Here is a 10862-nt window from a genome sequence, read left to right on the forward strand (position 1 = left end):
GCCATTTTTCAAGTGTCAAAAATGGAAGTATCAAATTTGGGTCAAAAAATTAAATCGGGTTATTTTTGGGGATTTCCGTTAAGATAGGGGTATATTTCCGTTAATGATATTTTTAACCCTTTTCCCAAAGTAAATGAGCTTTTGCACTGTATCATCCTATTTCTTGATTTCTACTTTTATATATATATATATATATATATATACACACAGTCCAATATACAAGTCAAACAAAAATTTTATGTCCTGGACCAATAAAAACCAAGGACCAAGGACTAAATGCAGCTTCTTTTATCCCTTTTTATTAATTCAAGTTTAAACTTTAATTAATTAGAGAAAAAAGGGACAAAAATGCCCCTCTACTTTGGAAAAAGAGCTAAAAAGATCCTCCATTACAAATTTGGGTCAAAAAATTAAATCGGGTTATTTTTGGGGATTGAGGATTTCTGTTAAGATAGGGGTATATTTGAAAACTTTAATGACGGGAGGGGTATTTTTTACCCAAATTTGTGACATGATATTTTTAACCCTTTTCCCAAAGTAGGGAGACATTTTTTACCCTTTTCCCTTAATTAAAATATGTGCTTTTAGTCTCTTTGTGTAGGAAATATGCTATATTAAATTACCCCCCCCCCCCCTCTCTTTTTACGTTCCATGACATATTCTAAAATATTGAGAAAATCGTTATGGAAAAAGTGTGAGGAGAATTCTAAACTCGATGCGTTAGAAGGTGCAAAATCACTGGGTGCAGCCATCCAGGAGCTGCTACAATTGCTTCACCAAGAAATCAAAGTGCGCATTTTAAATAGTAATTAAAGCTTAAGAGTAATATCTAAGTGAAAGGGCAAATATGCCAAATCACCTATAAAAATTCTTGCTTGAAATTGGACAAATTATCTTTGTTGGATTCTTTGCATGCATTTTGCTATTTTCAATGCTGTCGATATTAGTGAAGTAATATGAATTATTTTGTATTTGTGGAAAGAATATGCATGCAGTGTTAATATTATTTTTGTGTGATTGAAAATTTGAATAAAGAAACACTTTTATTAAAAATGATAAAAATGCCGTTTGTAAAACTTGTGTTATTGTGTAGTTGTGTGATACAACGCTTCTTTAGAATTCTGTTCTAAAGAAAAACTGACTACTTGTTTTGATTGATCCGAAAGATAAAGATAGGATTTTATGCTATTTGTAGTTGTCACAAATTCATGCTTCAATGGTTAACACTTAACACGGCAACCTTTGCAAATCCCCTTATTTCCTGGTAAAAAAAAAAAATTATATTTCATCACCCAATTAGGTGATTGAGATTGTCTGAAAGACAAAATGGTCTAAAGCTGATTTTATTTTCATTCTCATTAAAATATTTATTGTGTCTAATTTGTACACGAACTTTATCTTTCTCTGAAGAGCAAAACAGATTTTGTTTTTCTTTTTCTTTTTCTTTCAAAATTGCTGGTCAATAGTAATTAAAATGTTGAAAGTTGAACAAGAAATGTAAATATTTACTATCAAAGTTTAAATTTGGAAGGAACTCTGAATTTTAACGTAAATTTTAATGTAAAAACAGAATTCTATCACTTGTACTAATGATTTTTATAATAAGTAGATAAGGCCGATTATTTTTAAACTTTTAAATGGCCTATAATACAAAGAACGAAATAATATGCTAAAATTTAGAATGATGTCCCTAATCATTTTCTATCAAAAAGGAGAAAATTAGTGTAGGAAATCGAGTACTAATTGAAAAGGAGAAAATCGCCTAATGTAGGTTAATGTTCAGTCACTTACCAGAGACCAACGTTATGCCGATAATAATAACATAAGTAAGATTAATTTTCTAAAAGATAAAAAGGGATTTAAGTAATTTTTTTACACTATCAAATAATTTTAAAATATTTATAGATAAATTTTCTGAAAATATGAGATTTGTAATCATGAAAATAAGATAACTTATCTATTGTAAAGTGACCTAATAATGTAAAAATATCTTATACTGACTTTGTATATAATTTAAACTCTATTATATCTTTAATTTTCTAAAAGATAAAAAGGATTTAAGTAATTTTTTTACACTATCAAATAATTTTAAAATATTTATAGATAAATTTTCCGAAAAATATGAGATTTGTAATCATCTATAAATAGATTTGCTATAAATAGATTCGCATGCCACCACGTACTTCACATTCTACTCAAAGTTTGTAAACAGAAGAAATAACAATGATCAAAGCAAGTCATATTTTGCTGCTAATTACAGCTCTAAGCGTTGTAATTAACGTTCAAAGTTATAATGACGTGTTGCCAGAAAAGGTGAGATTCGATACCGGAGGTTTGAGCAGAGAAAGTTTTCCAAAGGGATTTATATTTGGAACAGCAACTTCAGCATACCAAGTGGAAGGTGCTGCCAGCACTGAAGGCCGTGGTCCTAGTATTTGGGACACTTTCATTAAACGACCTGGTATAATTAATTGATTGATTAATCTTAGATTATAATACAAGTTTTATGGTTTTGATTTTGTTTTGATTAATTTCATGATGGAATAAAAACAGGAGTTGAACCAAACAATGCCACTGGTGAAGTGTCAGTAGACCAATACCATCGTTACAAGGTCAGTACTAAATATATATTGAACTATATGAACAAGCCAATGACTTTCAAATTCTAATACGATAATATTATAAGGCTTACTTTCGAAATTTGTATACATACAACAAAGGTATTTAGTTACAATATGTAAGTCTAGATGTACCGATATAATTCCTCTAACTTGTTGTCCACTGAATATGTTTCAAGATAGCTTTTCAACATATAAGGTGATCTTTTGATTCTGCTATTCATGCCCCTTTAATGGATTACAGGAAGATATTGATCTGATGGCCAGGCTCAACTTTGATGCTTATCGCTTCTCCATTTCGTGGTCCAGGATCTTCCCAAGTAATTTTACTCTTTTATCGTCTACCACCAAGTTTAATCTTAGCCATTTACAACAATGAATGATAATTTAATCTTGTGTCTGAAAATTTTATGTAGATGGAACTGGTAAAGTGAACTGGAAGGGAGTTGCTTATTATAACAGGTTGATCGATTATATGCTCGAAAGAGGTAACTTGTTTTTCCTTCCTTTTAATGTTTAATTATAAGCCTTTTACGACTATTGTTGTGAAGATGCATATATAAGTACCATACTGAAGATTGAACATAATTTTGGCAGGTATCACCCCATATGCTAATCTTAATCACTATGATTTACCACAAGCACTGCAAGATAGGTACAACGGATGGTTGAGCCGTGAAGTCGTGTAAGTGCATCACTTCATGACCTTTTATATTGAATAATATAATCTACATGCTATTTGCTTATTTATTTTTGATAATGGTTGCTCAAATTTTGCAGGAAAGATTTTGCTGATTACGCTGAGTTTTGTTTTAAGACATTCGGAGACAGAGTGAAGAACTGGTTCTCATTTAATGAGCCTCGGGTTATTGCTGCTTTAGGGTATGATACTGGATTCTTTGCACCTGGAAGATGCTCTCAACCATTTGGAAATTGCACAGTAGGGGATTCTGCAACTGAGCCTTATATTGCTGCCCATAATCTCATCTTATGTCATGCTTCTGCAGCACGAAGATACCGTGAAAAGTATCAAGTAAATTTTTTCTTCTCTTTTTTCCTTATTGCTTTTTAAATTGCTGATCACCTTTTAACCTCGTTTTGTAAATGCAATAACAGGAAAAACAGAAGGGAAAATTTGGCATTCTCTTGGATTTTGTGTGGTATGAACCTCTGACAAGAGGAAAAGCCGACAACTATGCTGCTCAAAGAGCAAGAGACTTTCATTTGGGATGGTAAGAGCTTGCACACATAGTAGATGTTGAATCCCCTTTGCTTCTTCCTATGTTTACATCGTTATATTTTGAATATACTTGCTCCGCCACCTTGCTAAAGCCTTCTAATCATACTTTGGGCTTGTTGTACAGGTTCTTGCATCCTCTTGTATATGGTGAGTACCCAAAAACCATGATAAATATTGTGGGAAAGCGATTACCAAAGTTCACAAAAGAAGAGGTTAAGATGGTCAAGGGATCCATTGATTATTTGGGCATAAACCAGTACACAGCCTACTACATGTATGATCCTCATTATACCACACCACAACCCTTGGGCTATCAACAGGACTGGAATGTTGGATTTGCTTGTAAGATATTACTACCCTCTTCACTTCTTTAATTTTGCCCAGTAAAATGAAATTACTTGCTTTAGTGTAGGAGGTTCTACTGATACTAACTTTTTTTCCCTTGCCCTGATAAAGATGATCGCAAGGGAGTACCAATTGGTGATAGGGTGAGTATAATATGCAGTTAACATTGTCTCTACCCGAAAAACGTACTGATATTCTAATTCTTAGCTAACACAGTCTTTGTTGTAAATGTCTGTAGGCACACTCAGATTGGCTCTACATTGTGCCATGGGGTCTAAATAAAGCTGTCACCTATGTAAAAGAACGCTATGGAAATCCTACCATGATTCTGGCAGAAAATGGTATGTTTTGTTTAACTAGTGAATAGTTTCAAAATTACAGTTACCTAGTATCGTTTAAATGTCTATCGACTGTTACTAATTTTACATAATTTTCAGGTATGGATTATGCGGGCAATATTACTTTTCCAAGAGCTTTATACGACCCCAAAAGGATAAGCTACTATAGGAGCTATCTGCAAGAACTAAAGAAGACTGTGGATGAAGGAGCTAATGTCACAGGCTACTTTGCATGGTCATTGCTCGACAACTTTGAATGGAGATTGGGTTATACTTCCAGATTTGGCCTTGTCTATGTTGATTACAATACCCTCAAAAGATACCCAAAGATGTCAGCATATTGGTTCAAGAACTTACTTAAGCGCCACAAGCATTAAGGCGGCTCTGCCCTTGTCCATGTTTTTCTTTAACTTTAATAGGTAGTTCCATGTTTAAGATATGTCTATTTAGATTTTAGAGAACTTGAGTGCCTTTCTCGGGCACTAGGATTGCCAAAAATAGTAGTTTGATATAAAATTATTCTTTCTGCAATTTGGCACGACTCTCTGATGCTTGCAATTTTCTCTACTATCAATGAGAAAGGAAATAAAGGAATGAATAACAGAGCTTTAGCAGCATTGCATCATCCTATTTCTTGAATTGAATGAATTCTACTTATGTAATATACAATTCAAACAAATATTTTAAGCTCAGGATCTGCTTTTAGCCCTTTACTTGATAAGCATTAGTTATCAAACTATTGGTGTAATGGTTACTAGTAAGTCCAGATGATGAAAGGTTAACTTAGTCTTGACCTTAATGAGAACTTAAATTATATCACGGATTGCCTATCAGTGGAACAATGACAGTGGTTATGTATAATTGATAATAAAATTAAGAAATTTACAAGATTCTAGACTATAAAAAAAGTGATTGACACAGGAAATAGATGTGGAGCAAAATTTTATAAATTACACTCGAGAAAAGAAATTCAATATAGTGTTTTTCTTGTTTTCTGAACTTTGGCAATTACTCCTCTTAACCTTCTTTTCTTTGGTAACTCTTCTTGACTCAATCCTGTTAACCGGCTTAGATTCCACACTTTTTTGTGATTCTGGAGTTGTACGTACAACTTCCAGTCTTTCAACCTCAGTTACTTCTGAGACTAGTTCAGTAACACTATCCATCTCGTCTGGCTCAATTTCCTGCACTTTTCTTTTCCTAAAAGGATTGTTATCTGGAACTTTCAACACTTCTTTCTGATGACTCTTTTTCTGTTCTCCCACCGATTTCCGAGTTGCTATTGAAGGGCATAGCATGTTTTGAAGAGCTACTGCTTCCTCTAAGCACTCACTTTCTTCCATAAATTGACTCTGCTTCCATTCATGCAAGGCTTGCTTCGACTCCACCACTGAAAATGACAACAAAAACTGTAAACAAAACATTGAAATATCATATCACTTTGCCAACACATGATCTAACCCCTTAGTGCCATTTAAATAAAAAATAGCAGCCCGGTGCACAAAGCATCCCGCGTTAGCAGGGCAGGAAGGGCCGCACCCCAAGGGGTTTTTATGTAGACAGCCTAATCTAATGCAATCATTTAGTGGCTTCTTCCACGGCTCAAACCTATGACCTATACACGAGACAACTGTAGTGTTACTCCAAGGCCCCCTTCATGCCATTTTAAATGACCTTAGTGCCACTTAAATGTGCTAGAAAAAGATTGTGGTATTAATGACTATCTGAATTTCGTGCTTGCCTGTTGTTTCTTTTCTGGATTTACTTGAAGAAATAGCAAAAACTGTGCTGTCTTTTGAAGCTTGAGTAGATGCCTCTTGTCGAGAGAAGGGACCACAAATTTTCTTGATGTTTGCAGTAGACACATGATTTACGGTACTTGGAAAGACATTGAAGGCCTCCATTGTACAAGGATCTATGTTACCTTGAGCAATTGCAGTTGCCAATGATGGAAGAATTTCTCTAGTGACTGTCAAGGAGAAAAAGTTTGCCAGACCTTTCATTGCAAAACCATCGGATATAGAAATTTAAAGCACTATTATGCAAAAGGTTAGAGAATACGGTCCAAGTAACTAAAGGATACGGTCCTAAGAAGTCAAGTTCTTCATTCAGAAACTGCAACAGCTCTTCTGGAACGGGTTTCAAGTGCTTAATCCGCTTCAAACTAACATCATATCTGATCAAACATAGAAAAAAAGTTGATCATTCATGTGTCAGCAGTCAGAACAAAGGGCAGAACTATATCAAAAGGCTGTCATGTCAGTTGTTAGACTCACATTCTAGCATGATGGAAAACTGCAACTGCTTCTTTAAATGATTTTGTGTAATCTTCGGGCACTTGATCTCCCTTCTCAAACTTTAACATTGAAAGAACCTGTTAAAAATTGGAAAATGATTTTCAGTAATGAGGTTCTAACAGTATAAATCTTTTCAGGACGTCTTAAGCTAAAAACAACATGGGACAGTACAAACTTAACATTTCCTCATTACACGAACCAAGTAAATTCTGATGGCATTTACTTGGAGAACATGATAGATGACAGTAAATTATGATGGCACTGTAGTCTTTCATGTTTCATATTAATAGCAAAGTCTAGGTGTAGAGAATTCTTTTTCATAGTAGAAATTAATCAACGGGCATAAGAAATTTTCTATTAATAGAAATTAGTCAGCAATTACAGATGCAAGAAGATAAACTTCTCTGCTTTAAGCAAATTGAGAATATGCTTACTCGATCTAGGTTACGATACTTGGAGACCAGATTATAAGCTTTTGTAATTCCTATACCAGGGACTGACGGAAGAAAATCGCAGCCAGCTAAGACACACATGCCTGCAAATGGTGAATAATGTAAATATCATAAAAGTTACAAAGAAGTAAGAAAATCACATGTTATTCAGAAAGGTTTTCGGCAAGATGATAGTAGAGCATAATGACTTCTAAATGTTTTAGTTTTGGTTATCAATGCAAATGAGTTTAAAGCTAGAAATTGAGAGTAACCTGCAAATAAATCTTTGTTGAAATGTCTGAAGGATGGAACACGAGCAACACAACTGAAAACATTGTCTAGTACCACTTCTTGACCATTGCCATGGGCATCCATCTTAAAGAAAACCTGGTCACAAGCACGTAAAATCACCATAGGTTGACTAGATTCTAAGTAAAGGGAATTAAGCTGTTAGGAAGCAGTAACCTCCATCATGCCATATCAAAGTATTTGAGAATGTCTTACAGTGGGACATCCATATGCCAGTAAGTCGCTATCCTCAGAAATTACTGCCACAATTCCGTTCTTTTCTTCTTCAAGGTTTGACAAGTAGGCTAATTGTGCATCAGCTTCATATGGTGCTACAACAAATTCTATATTCTCTGACTTCAGAATCTGCACATGTAGAAGATCATAATTACAGGTGGATTACTTGAAATCATAAATTGGCAAATATATAAAATTGAAATCATGTCAAACAACTGGAAATTCCAGGAACTTGTATTTTGATGCAAATGTCAAATCCAAAAAAAAAAAAAACACAATAAACTTCTTGGTGAAATGTCTTTTATGACTTAAGGTACCTGTATGAGTTGATGTGCCATTGATGGAGTGACACTTATTGCCCTCTGCATATGAAGCATTAGAAATGGAAAAATTAGTTTGCTACCTGACTGGATAGTGCATTAAACATCTTAGGTAATAAAACTAATATAGCATAGTTAAGTATTCTCAAAGACCACAACCCTTTTGGCATTTTGAACATAATCAAACCACACCGAGTAGTTAGCTGAGGGATTAATAAAGAAACGGTATATAAAATGATTATAAGAGAATAATAGTAACCTGGAAGAGCTCAATGGCGCCACCAACATTTCCTTCCTTTAGCTTCAACATTGCCTGATCTCTGTTTGTTTTCCTTCTCCTATATTGAAATAAAGATTCACTATCCAGAAAGCTAGTAGTATAACGAAAAATCGGGCATCAATTAACAAGAATTAAGTTTTGGAATACACACTTGTGCCTCTCGTCTTCAGTAGCCCCCTTGCAGGGTAAGTTTCCGCCATCAAAAACAACTACGGGAGTGATCTTATAATGTCGAAGCATATTGATTCGATGCATGAAGTAGTTCAAGTACTGCAATTTCTTGTCGCCCTCCGAGTTAAGACAAAGCTCCATACTACATGAATATGCTGAAAATTACAGCTTTTATTGATTCTATCCAATTGAAACCACAAAATAAGTTACAAAAATTGAATCTTGATTAATAGATGTCAAACCAAATTAAATGCTGCAATTTCTTGTCACCCTTTGAATTAAGGCAAAGCTCCATACTACATGAATATGCTGAAAATTACAGCTTTTACTGATTCTACCCATTTGAAACTACAAAACAAGTTACAAAAATTGAAACTTGATTAAAAGATGTCAAACCAAATTAAATGCTGCAATTTATTGTCACCCTCAGAATTAAGACAAAGCTCCACACTACTTATTACTACATGAATATGCTGGAAAAGTACCGCTTTTATTGATTCTATCCACTTAAAACCACAAAATAAGTTATACAAAAATTGAATCTTGATTAATAGATGTCAAACAAAATTAAATGATGTAGTTTCTTGTCACCCTCCGAATCAAGGCAAAGCTCCATACTATATGAATATGCTGAAAATTACAGCTTTTATTGATTCCATCCATTTAAACGGCAAAACAAGTCAAAAAAATTCAATCTTGATTGGTAGATGTCAAACCAAATTAAATGCTGTAATTTCTTGTTACCATCGAATTAAGACAAAGCTCGATACTACGTGTAGATGCTGAAAATTACAGCTTTTATTTGATTCCATCCACTTAAAACCACAAAATAAGTTACAAAAATTGAATCTTGATTAATACATGTCAAATCAAATTAATTTCTTGTCACCTCCGAATTAAGACAAAGCTCCATACTAGATGTATATGCAGAATATTACAGCTTTTATTGATTCCACCAATTTAAAACCACAAAATAAGTTACAAAAATTGAATCTTGATTAATACATGTCAAACCAAATCAAAATACCTCCTTTATGAAGCCAAGAATAAGCATCAATTCCAACCTATACCCAAAAAAAAATAGGATTTTTATTAAAACCCAGAATGCGATAAATCTGATGAATTTGAATATTGAATTGAAGTGAAAGGAAATGTAATGTTTACCCTTTTGCCAGCGTATTTTTTTACATGGGCAGTTTCAACATAGGGCTTCATAAACCTGAGGAGATCTTTGATACCCATTTTTCTTCTCTTTAATTCTTCTAGAAGCTTCTGGGTATTTTTCTTCCTAGAACTTTTGGGGTTTTGGATCTGTAGATGAAAAAATGGAGATTGGAAGAAGCGAGAAAAAATGGCGGGAAGAAGAGCAAGTGTTGAAAAATGAACTGTGTGTTAGCAGTAAAAACGTAAAATAACAGTACTTTGAGGTAATGAAAAAGTACCAACCAATGGGAAGGCACCACGTACATAAACACTAAGTCAATGCACATGTGGTGGACATTTATTCGTATGTTGTTTTCAATTGTACCAACTACTGTAACTTGGAGGTTCATTTTAATGTTTTTTACCGCGAAGATAAAATTTGAAATTTTGGAGTCATAGGAAAATTTTCCGCGCGAACGTAGAAATCGCTTTTTTTCTTCTTTTTTTTTCTTTTATAGGGCCCGTTTGGCCATGAAAATTTTTCATTTTTTTTTTGGAAAACGTTTTCACTTTATTTCAAAATCAACGTTTATTGAAATTTCAAATAAATACAAGTTGTATTTGCAATTTGGAAAACACCAAAAAAATTGTTTTCACTTTCAATACATTCAAACAACCAAATATTCTTTGCAAAAACTATAACTAAACACAACTCCATCTTCAACTTCAACGCCAAAGTATCAAATAAAGTGAAAAATATTTGGTTTCATGGCCAAACGCCTACGTAAGCTTTTTAGTTAAGCCATGTTTGCATGTAATTTAAAGGAAAAAAAAATGAGGGAGGAAAATGAGAGGGGATTACATTATAGGGAATCAAACCCTCACTAACAAAGTGATAATTCAAGTAGCTAACCAACTGAGTTACTAAGATTCCTATTCTTTTTGCATGTAATTGGCTCTACTTAATAGTGGAATTTTTTTAGATGTAATAACTTACCTGCACTTGGTATTTACATCAACCCAATAAATACATAACACACCTTTGTGGAGTTTTTATCACTAAACCATAGTAAATTAATATACACTCTCACCCCCAGTTATAACTTCATCATAATAAATTAGTACGATTTGGTGTAAAATAAGTGCACAAAAGC

The 10862-nt window shown here is 33.6% G+C and overlaps 2 protein-coding genes across 3 annotated transcripts; one reads left to right on the top strand and one right to left on the bottom strand.

The window, feature by feature from the left end:
* The first annotated feature begins 2212 nt into the window (after positions 1-2212).
* On the top strand, positions 2213-5147 carry LOC132055545 (beta-glucosidase 44-like). The gene is made up of 11 exons (XM_059447425.1): positions 2213-2461; positions 2554-2612; positions 2863-2938; positions 3035-3106; positions 3216-3303; positions 3399-3651; positions 3735-3850; positions 3983-4200; positions 4315-4346; positions 4442-4544; positions 4641-5147. Exons 1-11 carry the CDS (start codon positions 2224-2226, stop codon positions 4916-4918), a joined length of 1533 nt encoding a protein of 510 aa, XP_059303408.1. The 5' UTR covers positions 2213-2223; the 3' UTR covers positions 4919-5147.
* A 223-nt stretch (positions 5148-5370) lies between these two features.
* On the bottom strand, positions 5371-9941 carry LOC132055546 (exonuclease 1). 2 transcript variants are annotated; one of them, XM_059447427.1, is made up of 12 exons: positions 9730-9790; positions 9593-9629; positions 8546-8745; positions 8374-8452; positions 8112-8156; positions 7774-7923; positions 7542-7656; positions 7273-7373; positions 6818-6915; positions 6625-6717; positions 6283-6503; positions 5371-5931 (listed from the first exon to the last, which is right to left on the bottom strand). In XM_059447427.1, the coding sequence occupies exons 3-12, from the start codon at positions 8704-8706 to the stop codon at positions 5492-5494; spliced, it is 1503 nt and encodes a 500-aa protein (XP_059303410.1). In that variant the 5' UTR covers positions 8707-8745; positions 9593-9629; positions 9730-9790; the 3' UTR covers positions 5371-5491. The 2 variants fall into 2 exon arrangements, with proteins under 2 accessions (XP_059303410.1, XP_059303409.1); XM_059447426.1 differs by having other exon boundaries at positions 5372-5931; positions 8546-8720; positions 9730-9941.
* Between the last annotated feature and the right edge of the window lie 921 nt (positions 9942-10862).

The sequence above is a fragment of the Lycium ferocissimum genome, chromosome 5, assembly GCF_029784015.1.
Source record: "Lycium ferocissimum isolate CSIRO_LF1 chromosome 5, AGI_CSIRO_Lferr_CH_V1, whole genome shotgun sequence".
NCBI lineage: Eukaryota > Viridiplantae > Streptophyta > Magnoliopsida > Solanales > Solanaceae > Lycium > Lycium ferocissimum.

Excerpts from the sequence above, each read along its gene's own strand:
- LOC132055546 (XM_059447426.1), bottom strand. The coding sequence starts at position 9,807 with ATGGGTATCAAAGATCTCCTCAGGTTTATGAAGCCCTATGTTGAAACT. Across the intron at positions 8,721-9,592 it reads TTCTTGGCTTCATAAAGGAG|CATATTCATGTAGTATGGAG; the intron begins GTATTTTGATTT and ends TGTAATTTTCAG. Across the intron at positions 7,924-8,111 it reads TGGCACATCAACTCATACAG|ATTCTGAAGTCAGAGAATAT; the intron begins GTACCTTAAGTC and ends CTACATGTGCAG.
- LOC132055545 (XM_059447425.1), top strand. The coding sequence starts at position 2,224 with ATGATCAAAGCAAGTCATATTTTGCTGCTAATTACAGCTCTAAGCGTT. Across the intron at positions 3,851-3,982 it reads AGAGACTTTCATTTGGGATG|GTTCTTGCATCCTCTTGTAT; the intron begins GTAAGAGCTTGC and ends CTTGTTGTACAG. Across the intron at positions 4,347-4,441 it reads GAGTACCAATTGGTGATAGG|GCACACTCAGATTGGCTCTA; the intron begins GTGAGTATAATA and ends AAATGTCTGTAG.